This window comes from Garra rufa, chromosome 22, assembly GCF_049309525.1.
Source record: "Garra rufa chromosome 22, GarRuf1.0, whole genome shotgun sequence".
NCBI lineage: Eukaryota > Metazoa > Chordata > Actinopteri > Cypriniformes > Cyprinidae > Garra > Garra rufa.
Window position 1 is genome coordinate 9,724,179 of NC_133382.1, and position 12,875 is coordinate 9,737,053.

The 12,875-nt window shown below is 34.5% G+C and overlaps 1 protein-coding gene across 1 annotated transcript in view; it reads left to right on the top strand.

The window, feature by feature from the left end:
• LOC141298349 (AT-rich interactive domain-containing protein 5B-like) overlaps positions 1-12,875 on the top strand; it is a 62,600-nt gene that overhangs the window by 17,146 nt on the left and 32,579 nt on the right. The window contains exons 5-6 of the mRNA XM_073828847.1: positions 4,836-4,888; positions 6,427-6,524. Of these exons, the coding sequence (XP_073684948.1) occupies positions 4,836-4,888; positions 6,427-6,524 (151 nt within the window). The remainder of the gene's footprint in view (positions 1-4,835; positions 4,889-6,426; positions 6,525-12,875) is intronic.

Below are 12,875 nucleotides of genomic sequence, written 5' to 3' on the forward strand. Positions count from 1 at the left end.
TGTGTTTACTGACTGTGAAGCCTATTATTTGTGTTTTATATAGAACAATCATTTACGGTTATCGTGATCAAATAGGAGCATATTTGACCTACGTCAAGATGCACACACGAGTGTAGGAGTCTCAGCGTGAGCTCAGAGAGCAGATGAGACGTACTCTGCCATGTTCTTATTCACACTAGAGACGCTCGTCACTATAAACCTTTTTTTAACCTTGTATAGTGTGACACACACTTCTTGTAGAAGATGATTCATACTTCTATGAAAGCGGTAAGGAAGTGAATCAGGCATCAATCTTCTGGCTTTAAATTGTTATGAGTTGAAAGTACGTTTTAAAGTTCTCTATCCAACAAGTGATGTTTAATGAAGTGTTAATAAAACACGTTGTGACATGAATTTAAAGGGACAGTTTACTCAATAAAAAGGAATTCTGTTAGTTTATTCACATAAAATGTACATTAAATATGGTAAACAGAAGCTTAACTCAACCAACCTCATTGGTTTTCTTACATAAAGCAAGCATGTTTGAGCATCTGTTAACCACAAAACCAGTCATAGGGGTCAATTTTTTGAAACTGATATTTATACATCAACTGAAAGCTGAGTAAATAAACTTTCCTTTGATGTAGGATGGAGCAATGTTTGTCTGAGATACAGCTATTTAATAGTCTGGAATCAGAGGGTGCAAAAAATCTAAATATTGAGAAAATCACCTTTAAAGTTGTTCAAATTAAGTTCATAATGCATATTAGAAATATAAGAAACAAAAATCATTTTGACCCATACAATGTATTGTTGGCTTTTGCTACAAATATACACATGCTACTTATGGTTTTGTGGAAAAGGGTCACATCTGATGTGCTCTGTATTTGTGCACTAATCAGTGTTTTATGTTAATAAAAGGCTAAATTAAATCTGTTTATCATCTGAAAAGACTTCAGATGATGATTTAAAAGTTAAAAAAGTTTATGGGTAAATTTTGGGTGAATTAGGGGTGAAATCTCTCAGATGTCATTAAAAATATCTTAATTTGTGTTTTAAAGATGAGTAAAAAAAAATCATGTAAGTATGAAATTATTTTCATTTTTGGGTGAACTAACTCTTCAATACATTTTATTAAATGTAATAATTATGCCTTCAGAAATGTAACAAGAGTTGGCAATAACAGCATTGATAGTTTTACAGATTAATTAAAAGCTGCTGCCTATAAAATTGAAAGCCAGCATTTCTACAATAATGTACTGTTTGATTTTTAATTGTTTACCAAGCAAACATATGGAAACAGGATTGATATTTCGACATAGTCACCTAAAGACAAAACAAGACACAAAATTAAATGAAATACAGTTAAAGTCAAAAGTTTACATATACCTTGCAGAATCTGCAAAATTATTTCACCAAAATAAGAGGGATCATACAAAACGCATGTTATTTTTTTATTTAGTACTGACCTGAATAAGATATTTCACATGAAAGACTTTTTAAATGATTCAAAGCTGTGTTTTTTTTTTTTTTTTTTTTTTTTTTTTTTACTGATAGTTGTTAATGAGTCCTTTGTTTGTCCTGAACAGTAAACATGATGCATTAAGAGCGGGGGGGGGGGGGGGGGGGCTTTTAGAATTAAAAGATTAGGGTAAATTGAACTAATTTTGTCTTCTGGAAAACATGTAAGTATTTTCTGTAGCTTCTGAAGGGCAGTACTAAATGAAAAAGATCTGATATTTAGCCAAAATAAGAAAAATGTACACATCCTCATTCCGTTGAAAAGTTTACACCCCCAGCTCTTAATGCATCATGTTTTCTTCTGAAGCCTCTGTGAACATTTGAACCTTCTGTAATAGTTGCATCAGTCCCTCAGTTGTCCTCAGCGTGAAAAGATGGATCTCAAAATCATACAGTCATTGTTGGAAAGGGTTCAAATACACACAAATTTTAAAAACCAAACAATTTGTGGGACCTGCATGATTTTTCTGAAGAACAGCGGGCAGTTTAACTGTTCAGGGGACTCATGAACAAAACAAAACACTAAACAAAAAAAAAAGAAAAAAAAAAAAAGCTGTGGATCATTCAGGTAACAACACAGTATTATGAATCAAGTGTATGTAAACCTTTGAAAGGGGTCATTTTTATAAATGCAGCTATTATTTTCTCTTGTGGACTATTATGTAGATGTCTTTTATGTGAAGTATCTTATTCAGTTCAGTACTAAATAAAAAAGAACATGCATTTTGTATGATCCCTCTTATTTTGGTAAAATAATTAACATTTTTCAGATTCTGAAAGGTGCATGTAAACTTTTGACTTCAACTGTATATATGTATACAGTATGTATATATAAATGTAAAATAAAAGAGGCTCCTCAGTACTAATAGGCACCTTTTAGAGGTAGATAAGTTACAAAGTTGTCCCTTTGAGGGTACTGTACCAGTGACAAGCTGTTGTAGCCCAGTAGTATCAGTAGTATTTGTACTATTACTGATGTATCAAAGTGTCATAGAGAAAGCAGCTCTCGGCTGTAAGTTGAATGTCATTCAGCCGACTTAAAAACAACTCGCCCCCGTACCCCGACAGTCCATCAGAAGTAGCTATTGGGAGGAGGCAAAAATCAATACGGCGAGATATGAGGACAGACAAACACCGCTCTGACAAATGCAGTGGTTTTGTGTGTGTGGCGATTGAATCTTGATTGATTAGTCCCCCGGCAGCAAAGTCCTTCATTAATTTCTGCTGTGCCTTATTCATAAATGTGGCACAGCTCTGCTTCATTAAACTGACACAAATTTATTTAGTTTCATCTTTTTTTTTTCATTCTCACTCACTCTCTAAGAGGCCCCTGCTTAGCATTAGCATTCATATGGCGAAAATTAAACGGCGGGGAATGGATTGTTGACAAGCGTTTCAAGTCATGTTTCAGTTTTAATTTGATGTTCAATTGATTGGATGAATGTGTTAGCATGGCTGTGTTCAGAATGGAATATTAGTGTGCTATATGCTGCACAGTATACACTACTGCACTCGTAAAGGGATAGTTCACGCAAAAATTAAAATTCTATCGTTAATTGCACACCGTAATGTCGTTCCAAATTTGTAAGACCTTCGTTCATCTTCAGAAGACAAATTAAGATATTTATGATGAAATCCAATAGCTCACCGACCCTCTACAGACAGCAAAGGTACTAACGTTACCACAGTCAAAGCACAGAAACATAGTAAGGACGTCGTTAAAATAGTCTACATCAGTAATTCAAGCTTACAGAACAAAAAATTTACAGATAATTTACTCACCCCCTTGTCATCTAAGATGGTCATGTCTTTCTTTCTTCAGTCGAAAAGAAATTATGTTTTTTGACAAAACATTTCAGAATTTTTCTCCATATAGTGGACTTCTATGGAGCCTCCAATCCAAAATGCAGTTTAAATGCAGCTTCGAAGGGCTCCAGTCGAGGAAGAAGGGTCTTATCTAGTAAAAAAATTGGTTATTTTCTAAAAATATTGACAGTATATATACTTTTTAACCTCAAATGCTCGTCTTGTCTAGCTCTGCGTCAACTCTGTGTATTCCAGTTCAGGAGAGTTAGGATAGGTTAAAAAACTCCCAACTCATTTTCTCCGCCAACTTCAAAATCTACTTCAAACCTCTATCGCTGTCAATCTGTCAGTTATTTTGGAAAATAACCAATCGCTTTGCTAGATAAGACCCTTCTTCCTCGGCTGGGATCATTTAGAGCCCTTGAAAGCTGCATTTAAACTGCATTTTGGAAGTCTTATGGGTTTGGAACAACATGAGGGTGAGTAATTAATAACAGAATTTGTATTTTTGGGTGAACTATACATTTAAAAATAATCATTGAAAAAACATTTTGGGTTCCCCAAAGAAACTTTCAGTAAACAGTTCTTAAAAGAACCCCCTGGAACTTGATGGAACGTTTAAAATCACTGGAACCTTTTCATTGCACAAAAGGTTCTTTACAGTGAAAAAAATGTTCTTTGGATTATTAAAACGTTCTTAACACTAAGAAAATAATGGTTCTTTGAAAGAAACAAAAATAATTCTTCAACAGCATCACTATTAAAACCTTAAACCATTTTTAGTGTCAAGAACATTTTAACACTACCAAGAACCTTTTCTGCAATGAAAAGATTCAGGATGTTACAGTTTCTACATCACAAATTCAAGTAGAGAAACTTTTTTGTACTGTATATACCGTATACTGTAGCAAATCCCAGCTGCTTGAGTGTTTAAATTATTGCAAAATGTAAAATATTGCCCAGCTCTAATCTGCTAAAGCGACTTTAAAACCTGAAGATATTATTATAAACATTAACATCATAATTTTCTGTAAAGCTGCTTTGAGATGTGTTTTGTGAAAAGCACTATACAAATAAAACTGACTTGAATTGACAGTTTTAAACAGTAGTATGTTACACTGATGTGACACAACCTCATTATTTTTGCCTGAAAGTGGCGTCTAATTATCATTTCCAAAATTAAACTGTATTTTGCCCTTTTTAAATTTAATTTAGTGTAAAACTTACCTTCTAGCAGTCGGATCAAATAATGAGTGAAATGAGATGTTAAAACCATGGCTGTAATTACTTCCAAGCATATGACCACACTTAAAATAGAGGGTCAAGTTGAAAGGTCATAGCAATGTGGGATACAGTAGTGCATACTGCACATTTTTGCATATAGCAGGTCATCCGGGTGTTTTGTGCCTGGGAAAATTCTCATAACATGCGTAGTATGCAGTAGTATGCCATCCCGAACACGGCCGATGTGAACGCTTCCCTCTGCTCTCCTGTGGAACTAATCGTCATCCTTGTTATCCTTCTTACAGTAAACCTTTGGACTATGTTTCAAGCGGCTCAGAAACTGGGAGGATACGAGGTGGTGAGTGTTTACAGAATTTGTTTAAAATCCACTGCCGTTGGCAGCCTGCTTTTTCCTTTGGCTCTGAAAGATTCCTGAAAAACAAGAGTTTCGCTTTTTTTTTTCCCCGGCCTGCCGTGTAATGTGTGTTTACTAGACTCTGGCCTGGATGCGGAACTCTCTCAGATCCAAATTTGGCCAGAGCGCTCGCAGTTGTTATAAAATCTACAAGTGGAAAACACGTGTAACCCTTTTGCGGTGGAGGAAATTGTTTGGGGCCTGTTCACTACCCATGTTGAGGCTCTTAAGGGACCATTATTGTGCAACAAGCGAACTGCGCAATAAAGGGAATTCACTTGGCAGCTTATCTGACATCTGCTCTGCGCAAGTATGGTGAAAACATTAAAGTCCTTTCTATTCGATATTTTCGGTATTCATTCATCAGCGCTGAAGCTGTTTAGATTAAGAGCAAAGAGGAAGCCACTTCTTTGCTCTTTTCATCTGGCGTATTGATACCACTGCCCGCCTTTCTCAGTCATTTTTATGTCCCCTGGCTGCTCGAGTTGCCACAGAAAGCTTGGCTTTAAATGCAGCTGACATCTGTAATGAAAATCATTGTGCAGGAGGAGCCATGATGTCATTGGAAACATTTACATCGCTCAAAAAGATCAGATTAAACTCCTCTCCCGTGGTTGAACTGTACTTGAGTGTGTTTTAATACCGCAACTGTACTCGTCTGCCTCGTACACAATGGCGGCGTTAAAACAAACAGCAGTCGACGGCTATTATGACTAAGGGAGTTTAGAGAAAGCAGCGGAGGCCACAGGGGCAATTCTATTCTCATGCTGTCAAAACTGCAAACGCTTCATTAAACGCCATAGGAGACAGCAGATGCCCTACTCAATGAGTCAAGTTAGCGAAGGAAAGTAGAGCGCATGGTCAACCGTATTTTAATTGAATTGTAGTGATTAGGTCTCCACGGACGTCAGCTCATACTGTATTCCACAACACTGTGAGAATATTGTACTTATTTGTGTTAGAACTACTCTGTGGCGACTAAATCGCACATGCATTAATTTCCCAGCACTTGATGCATGCGGTTTTCCACGGAATGCATTTTATTGAGAGAGGCAGCCATTAGCTGCGGGAAACGGCCATTAAAAATCTTTTAACCCTCGTACGGTGAATGCACTAAAGGTCTCTCATGAATATTAATCGCTGTGTATGTGAATTATGTTAATCGAGTATGTGTTTTCTTTTTTTTCTGTTGAGTTAAGAGTCCGCATACATCAATTTCATTTCAAAAACTCAATCTTATGACCTTGCATGGAACATCATGCGCTTGTGCAGTTTAATAAGTATAAAGCTTACGGTATCTGTTTAATATGCATCGAGTGACCCTCTTATTTTCATCATTCGACAATAAGCCCAACATAAATGTTGAATGCATGAATAGTGGAATGCTAATATCAGTGTTCATTTCATTTCTGCTTTATGCACACATCCATTACATGAACATCCTTGTCAGTCATAATAAGCTTTCCTCTTTCTTCTTTCAGATCACAGCGCGCCGACAGTGGAAAAATGTATATGACGAACTGGGCGGCAACCCAGGAAGCACCAGCGCCGCCACGTGCACACGAAGACACTACGAGAGGTTGGTCTCTTCAGTTTTTCATTACCCAGTGCTGATTTTGAAGAAAATCTGCGGATTTTTCTGGAATTGATTTGAATATGTTAAACGATGCTGGGTATTAATCTTCTGTTGGTAGCTGAATAAATATTTAGACAAAACATTTAATAAAAGAACAGGTGGGAGGCAGAGGATGTGTATCAATTCTGCGAAATCTGCAGATCGTTCTGTGAACTTCTGCTCTTTAGTATGCTTATGCATGATAAGATGTGCCCATTAAAAAACATGCACTGACCCTGCTGTTGATTTCATTATTTACACCCCATATTATTAGCAGCCCCACATGAAAGCTGTGCCTGCACAACTCAAAGAAAGCTCTGCAGATTCTAAACTAATGATTGTTTTTTTATATAATATTCAGAGTATTTTGTTGTCCTACTTCGGTGTTTTTTATCTCTGGTTCCCTTGACTAGGGATCCAGAACAGGAAGTGTCTTTATTACAGTGAGACACTTAATAACAGATGATTCATTTAAGGCATTGATTTGGAAAATAGCTACTACTGCAGCATTACCCTGCAGTATATTACACAAAGCGAGTGATGCACTATTTATTTATACAAAACTCAAAATCGAAAATACAGTTTATTTAATAATCAATTAATTAATGAAATGTATTTAATATTCAACAGTCAAATAAAACCTGAGTTGTATACAAACATTTGAATTGCATAAAAAGGCCTTTTTTTTACACTGTATGTGAAAATTTGGTGCAAATGTTCGGCGCGATGACACTTTTGAATTGAAGTGATAGATCCCTAAGGGGCTATTCACACCAAGTGCAATCATTTCAGCATTAAAAAGCAAGGATTTTTTTTTAATTTTGCATGTCGATTCTTTTTCTCTGTCGCTCCACGATTATAGAGAGTTTGTATTTCTGCAAGAGAACCAAACATTATTTACAGTTGAGGTCAAAAGTTAATATATACCTTGCAGAATCTGCAAAATGTTAATTATTTTACAAGATTAGAGGCATCATGCAAAATACGTTATTTTTTATTTAGTAATGACCTGAATAAGATATTTCACATAAATGACATTTACATATAGTCCACAAGAGAAAATAATAGTTAAATTTAAATAGTTAAAAAAATGACCCTGTTCAAACGATTTTAAGATCCATCTTTTCATATGTAAATATTACAGAAGGTTCAAACACTCACTGATGCTCCAGAAGGAAACGTGGTGCATTAAGAGTCGGGGAGTGAAAACATTTTTGAATTTGAAGATCAGAGTAAATTTAACTTATTTTGTCTTCTGTGAAACTTGTATCTTTTGTAACTTCTGAAGGGCAGTATTAAAAGTAAAAAAAAAATATATATATATATATATATATATATATATATATATATATATATATATATATGATATGTAGGCAAAAATAAGAAAAATGTACACATCTTCATTCTGTTCAAAAGTTTTCACCCCCTGGCTCTTAATGCATCATTTTTCCTTCTGAAGCATCAGTGAGCGTTTTGAACCTTCTGTAAAAGTTGCATATGAGTCCCTCAGTTGTCCTCAGTGTGAAAAGATGAATCTCAAAATCATACAGTCATTGTTGGAAAGGGCTCAAATACACAAAAATGCTGAAAAACCAAAGAAATTGTGGGACCTGAAGGATTTATTTCTGAAGAACAGCAGTGGGCAGTTTAACTGTTCAGGACAAACAAGGGACCCATGAACAACTATTACTAAACAAAAAAACACAGCTGTGGATCATTCAGGTAACAACACAGTATTAAGAATCAAGCGTATATGTAAACTATTATTTTCTCTTGTGGTTTATGTAAACATTTTTCATGTGAAATACCTTATTCAGGACAGTCGTAAATAAAAAATAACATGCATTTTGTATAATTCCCTCTTAATTTGTCACAATAACTAACGTTTTGCGGATTTCGCAAGGCGTATGTACACGTTTGACCTCAACTGTACCTTAATTAAATGTTACATATTGAGCAGTGGACGATGTTAAAATCATATACGAGAGAAAAGAAAAGAAATTAAAATAAAAATCATAAAAATAATGATAATACTGAAAACACAAAATAAATACAACATAGTTATTTAAATTTGAATGTATATAAGCAATTTTACTTAGATTATTAATATTTAAAAAAAATTCAAATGAAATTATTACTATAATAAATTAAATGGATACAGTTACTATCTGAGAAGTGCGATATAACTGTGTTTGTGAACGACTGTTTGAAATGCTGCAAGCAGGGCAGGTTTTGGCATGGGTTTGTTCTTATTCCGAAAGGTTTAGAGGCGGGGGAGACAGTGTTATTGTATTTGCTTTTAAAGCTATTCAATTTGACCTTTAAGGTTTGTGTGACATGTCTCTTTCTTCCGGCTGGCTCATCGAGGGGTTTAGTGGGGCCCGGGCAGGTGGAGTTGGCAGGGATTGTGTTCCTGGCATCGCTCCACCGTCAGACTTAGTGCTGAGTCAATAGCCACCAATAATGTATCTGTTCAATGAATAATAGGCTGCCAAAATCCGATGTTATAACCTTGATCAAACAGACAGGGATGTGCTGATGTGTCCTCTTGTGCAGCTGCTACCAAGAGTAATTAATTGAATTAATTTTCCCGGCAAATGAAGCCATTCTGCACGTCGTTTGCGAGTGAAAGGCCGTTTCGGCCCTGATGACGCACGGCATTATGCCCCGGCTCGTCTTCGGTTTCGTGCCTCGGGACGAGCTGCCTATTGTTCGGCTACAAGCTCTGCTCTTTGGAGCCCAACTCGAGTGGCTTTTCATGGGAGTCCTTTTGCAGGGCTACTGCCAAGTGTAGCCCCGGTCACAGATGGGAATGAAGATGTCTGAGTTTTTTTATGAGTGACCTCACTTCTGAAAAACAAGCCCAACATGCCTTGATCTTTGTGTGTGTGTGTGTGTGTGTGTGTGTGTGTGTGTGTGTGTGTTTCTTTTTTTTTACTCCTTCCCTACTTGGAGTAAAACCAAGTTCTTAAAAGATTTCTGTTAAGTACTTCCCCACCTTTTGAAGGGCAGCCGACTGAACTGACTTTGTGTGGAATTACTCATCTTAGAATGCAGTCTGCAGGCACTCTATTGGCTGAAGGAAGTCATGAATGAGGCATGAAGATGAACAGAAGTACATTCTGATCACGTGGTGCATTGCTTTAACTGCAGCCATGGCCTTTTTCTTGTAGAAAAACTAGTGCGTGCTATAAATGAAACTCAGCATTTAATGGAATAGTTGACCCTAATTTTAGTTACTCAAATCATTCCAAATTTGTATGATTTTCTTCCTCCTGTGGTGCACAAAAGGAGACATTGCAACGAATGTACCGACTGCTCTTTTCCATGTAATGAAATTGAATTGGGAATAGAATTGCCATGCTCCAGAATTAAATCCACAATAGAAGTGTTTTAAAATCAAAGCTGTGATAGCTTGAATGCTAACTATAAAAACATAACAAAAAACTGATGTTTGACAACAACAACAAAAAATTACTTTAGCCAAGCGGAAAATTGCAACATAATTTTTGATTTGACCAAACGAAACAAAAAAATTGACATTGGATGGAGAGAGAAAAAAAAGACAATTAATTAAAAATGGCCGTTAACATTATTGACATTAACAAAATTTCAGCCAAGCAGAAAATTTCAACATAATTTTTGATTTGACAAAACAAAAAACTGACGTTTGATGCAAAAATTGAAATTTAGAACTTGAATTGTATTGACCAGTGTTATTGTAATATTATTTATATACTATTATAGTTTTTATTAGTATTATTATGATTGCAAATTTTTATTATTATGTTTTATTATTTAAAATATTAACATATTTTATTAATATTTTTATTAATATTTTAACAAAGCATCAAATTTGCGGTTGACAAAAAATGTATATATATTGAAATTGATTAAAAAAATTGCCATTTACGTTAATGTAACTACAGCCAAGAAGAACACTGCTACATAACTTCTGCTATCCCGCAGAAGACTTGAAATTTAGAGCTCGAGTTGTATAGTGTTATTGTAGTATTATTTATATACTATTATAATATTATTGTTAAAATATTATATTAATTGTTATTTTTTTATTTAAAATATTAAACTATTTCATTAATATTTGTATTAATATTTTGACGTAACAAAAAAACTAAATTGACGTTTTACAGAAGAAAAGTTAACTTTTTTTGAAAAATTGCCACTGATGAACACAAAACAAAACAAGAAATTGATGTTTGATTAAATAAATATTGAGATTTATGAAAAATTTCCATTGACGTCAATGAAACTTAAGCCAAGCAGAAAATGTAGGGTTGAGTTGTATGGACCAGTGTTATTGTAGTATTATTTATATACTATTATAGTTTTTATAAATATTATTATTAAAACATTTTATTAATTACTATATTTTATTAATTAAAATATTAAAATATTGTATTAATATTTGTATTATTTTGACAAAACAAAAAAATGACGTTTGACAGAAAAAAACTATTTAATTGATGAAAAATTGCTAAGTCAGAATTGAGATAAAACCTTTCTTTTCTCAGAAATGCAAGTTTATTTCTCAGAATTGAGTGTTGTTGAGAATCTCACAATTCTAAAAAAAAAAGTCAGAATTGTAAATGTAAACTCGCAATTGCAAGAAAAAAGTCAGAATTGTGAGTTAAAAAGTTGCAATTTTTTTTTTTCATTTAGTGGTGAAAGCGGGTAAATTTTTTCTCAGAATTGTAAGATATAAACACAATTCTGACTTTTTTCTCAGAATTGTGAAATATAAACTTGCAGTTGTGAGTTATAAAGTCAGAATTGCGAGATAAAAGCTTTTTTTTCTGAGAATTGTGACTTCTCAGAAATGCATGTTTATTTTTCAGAATTGAGTTTTGCAATTTTGACTTCATAACTTCATAAGAAAAAAGTCAGAATTGTAAATGTAAACTTGCAATTGCAAGAAAAAAAGTAAAAAGTAGCAATTAACTTTTTTTATTTTTTATTTAGTGGTGAAAGCGAGTGATTTTTTCTCAGAATTGTAAGATAAAAACGTGTTAAAGTCAGAATTGCGAGATAAAAGCTTTTTTTTTTTCTCAGAATTGTGACTTCTCAGAAATGCAAGTTTATTTCTCAGAATTGAGTTTTGCAGTTTTGACTTCATAACTTGCAATTGCAAATTTATATCCCACAATTTTGAGAAAAATTTTTTTTACTCGCAATTGCAAAAAAAAAAAGGCCGAATTGTGAGTTAAAAAGTTGCAATTAACTTTTAATTTTTTTTTTTTTCAACCATGATATTTTTTTCTTTTTTGTTCCACATAAGAAATAAACTTGTAACCAAGTTTGTAACTGCACGAGTGAGCATAAATATGCAGATATTTCATTTCTGGGTGTTCTCCAACGGCTCCTAATGATATTTGCCATATTATCTGATTAGCTTTTGGCTACTATCTATGTTGTGGGGAAAGAGAAACAAATGTAGATTACAAATTAGGTCATAAAATATGACATCAATAACCTTGAGAGAGACTGCGGCATTCCAGCCCTCCCCTCTCCTCTGCTTTTTAATTATATAGGTCAGTGGCACTGATCAATCTGGCCCTGGTTATTTATTTAATCCTCCTCTTCCCAGAGAGAGATCTTTGTTCCAAAAACGTTCCGCTCGTGAATACTTCTGCAGATAACAGCATTCCCAAACCCTGTTGAGCAACTTTAGTCCCCCTTGCTGCAAGAGGGTCATTTTGTTGCTATGTGAATTTCTACTGTCCCTTTAAAAAAAACACACAGACGGTTCCTAACTGCACTCGCCGCTGCAGAACTAACCAATTCAGGATGCATGCGGATTTGCATAATGTTTGAATAATATTTGCAGTGTCATGTACAAATATTATCTTGCAATATAAAAAACTACTGATGGGTGCATTCATTGGCTTGGAAGGGAATGCCAACTTACTAGTTACTGAATATGTGAATGCATTATGCAATGAAAAACGAAAAGCAGTATTATGTTGCATATTTAATATAATTTTATAGTGCATTTATTTATCGTAAATACAATTTTGGCATGCTTACTCATTGCATGCATACAAAAAATGCCGTTATTGTGGGATTTCTAGCACAGTGCAAGATCCTCGCAGCACTAGATTATTGATTTTTGTATCCCCCCATTAGAATTAATGTTTGCTCTAAATTCAAACAAGTCACGCTTCGCAGAACTCATCCTTGAACCTCTAGCCAGTATGACAGATTTTAATGCAAGCCCTTTAAGTGGAGTTTAATGATCTGGCTTTGAAGGAAGGCTTTTTCCCAGGGAGCATTGCATCAGCTGTTTTCGTCCCCTGA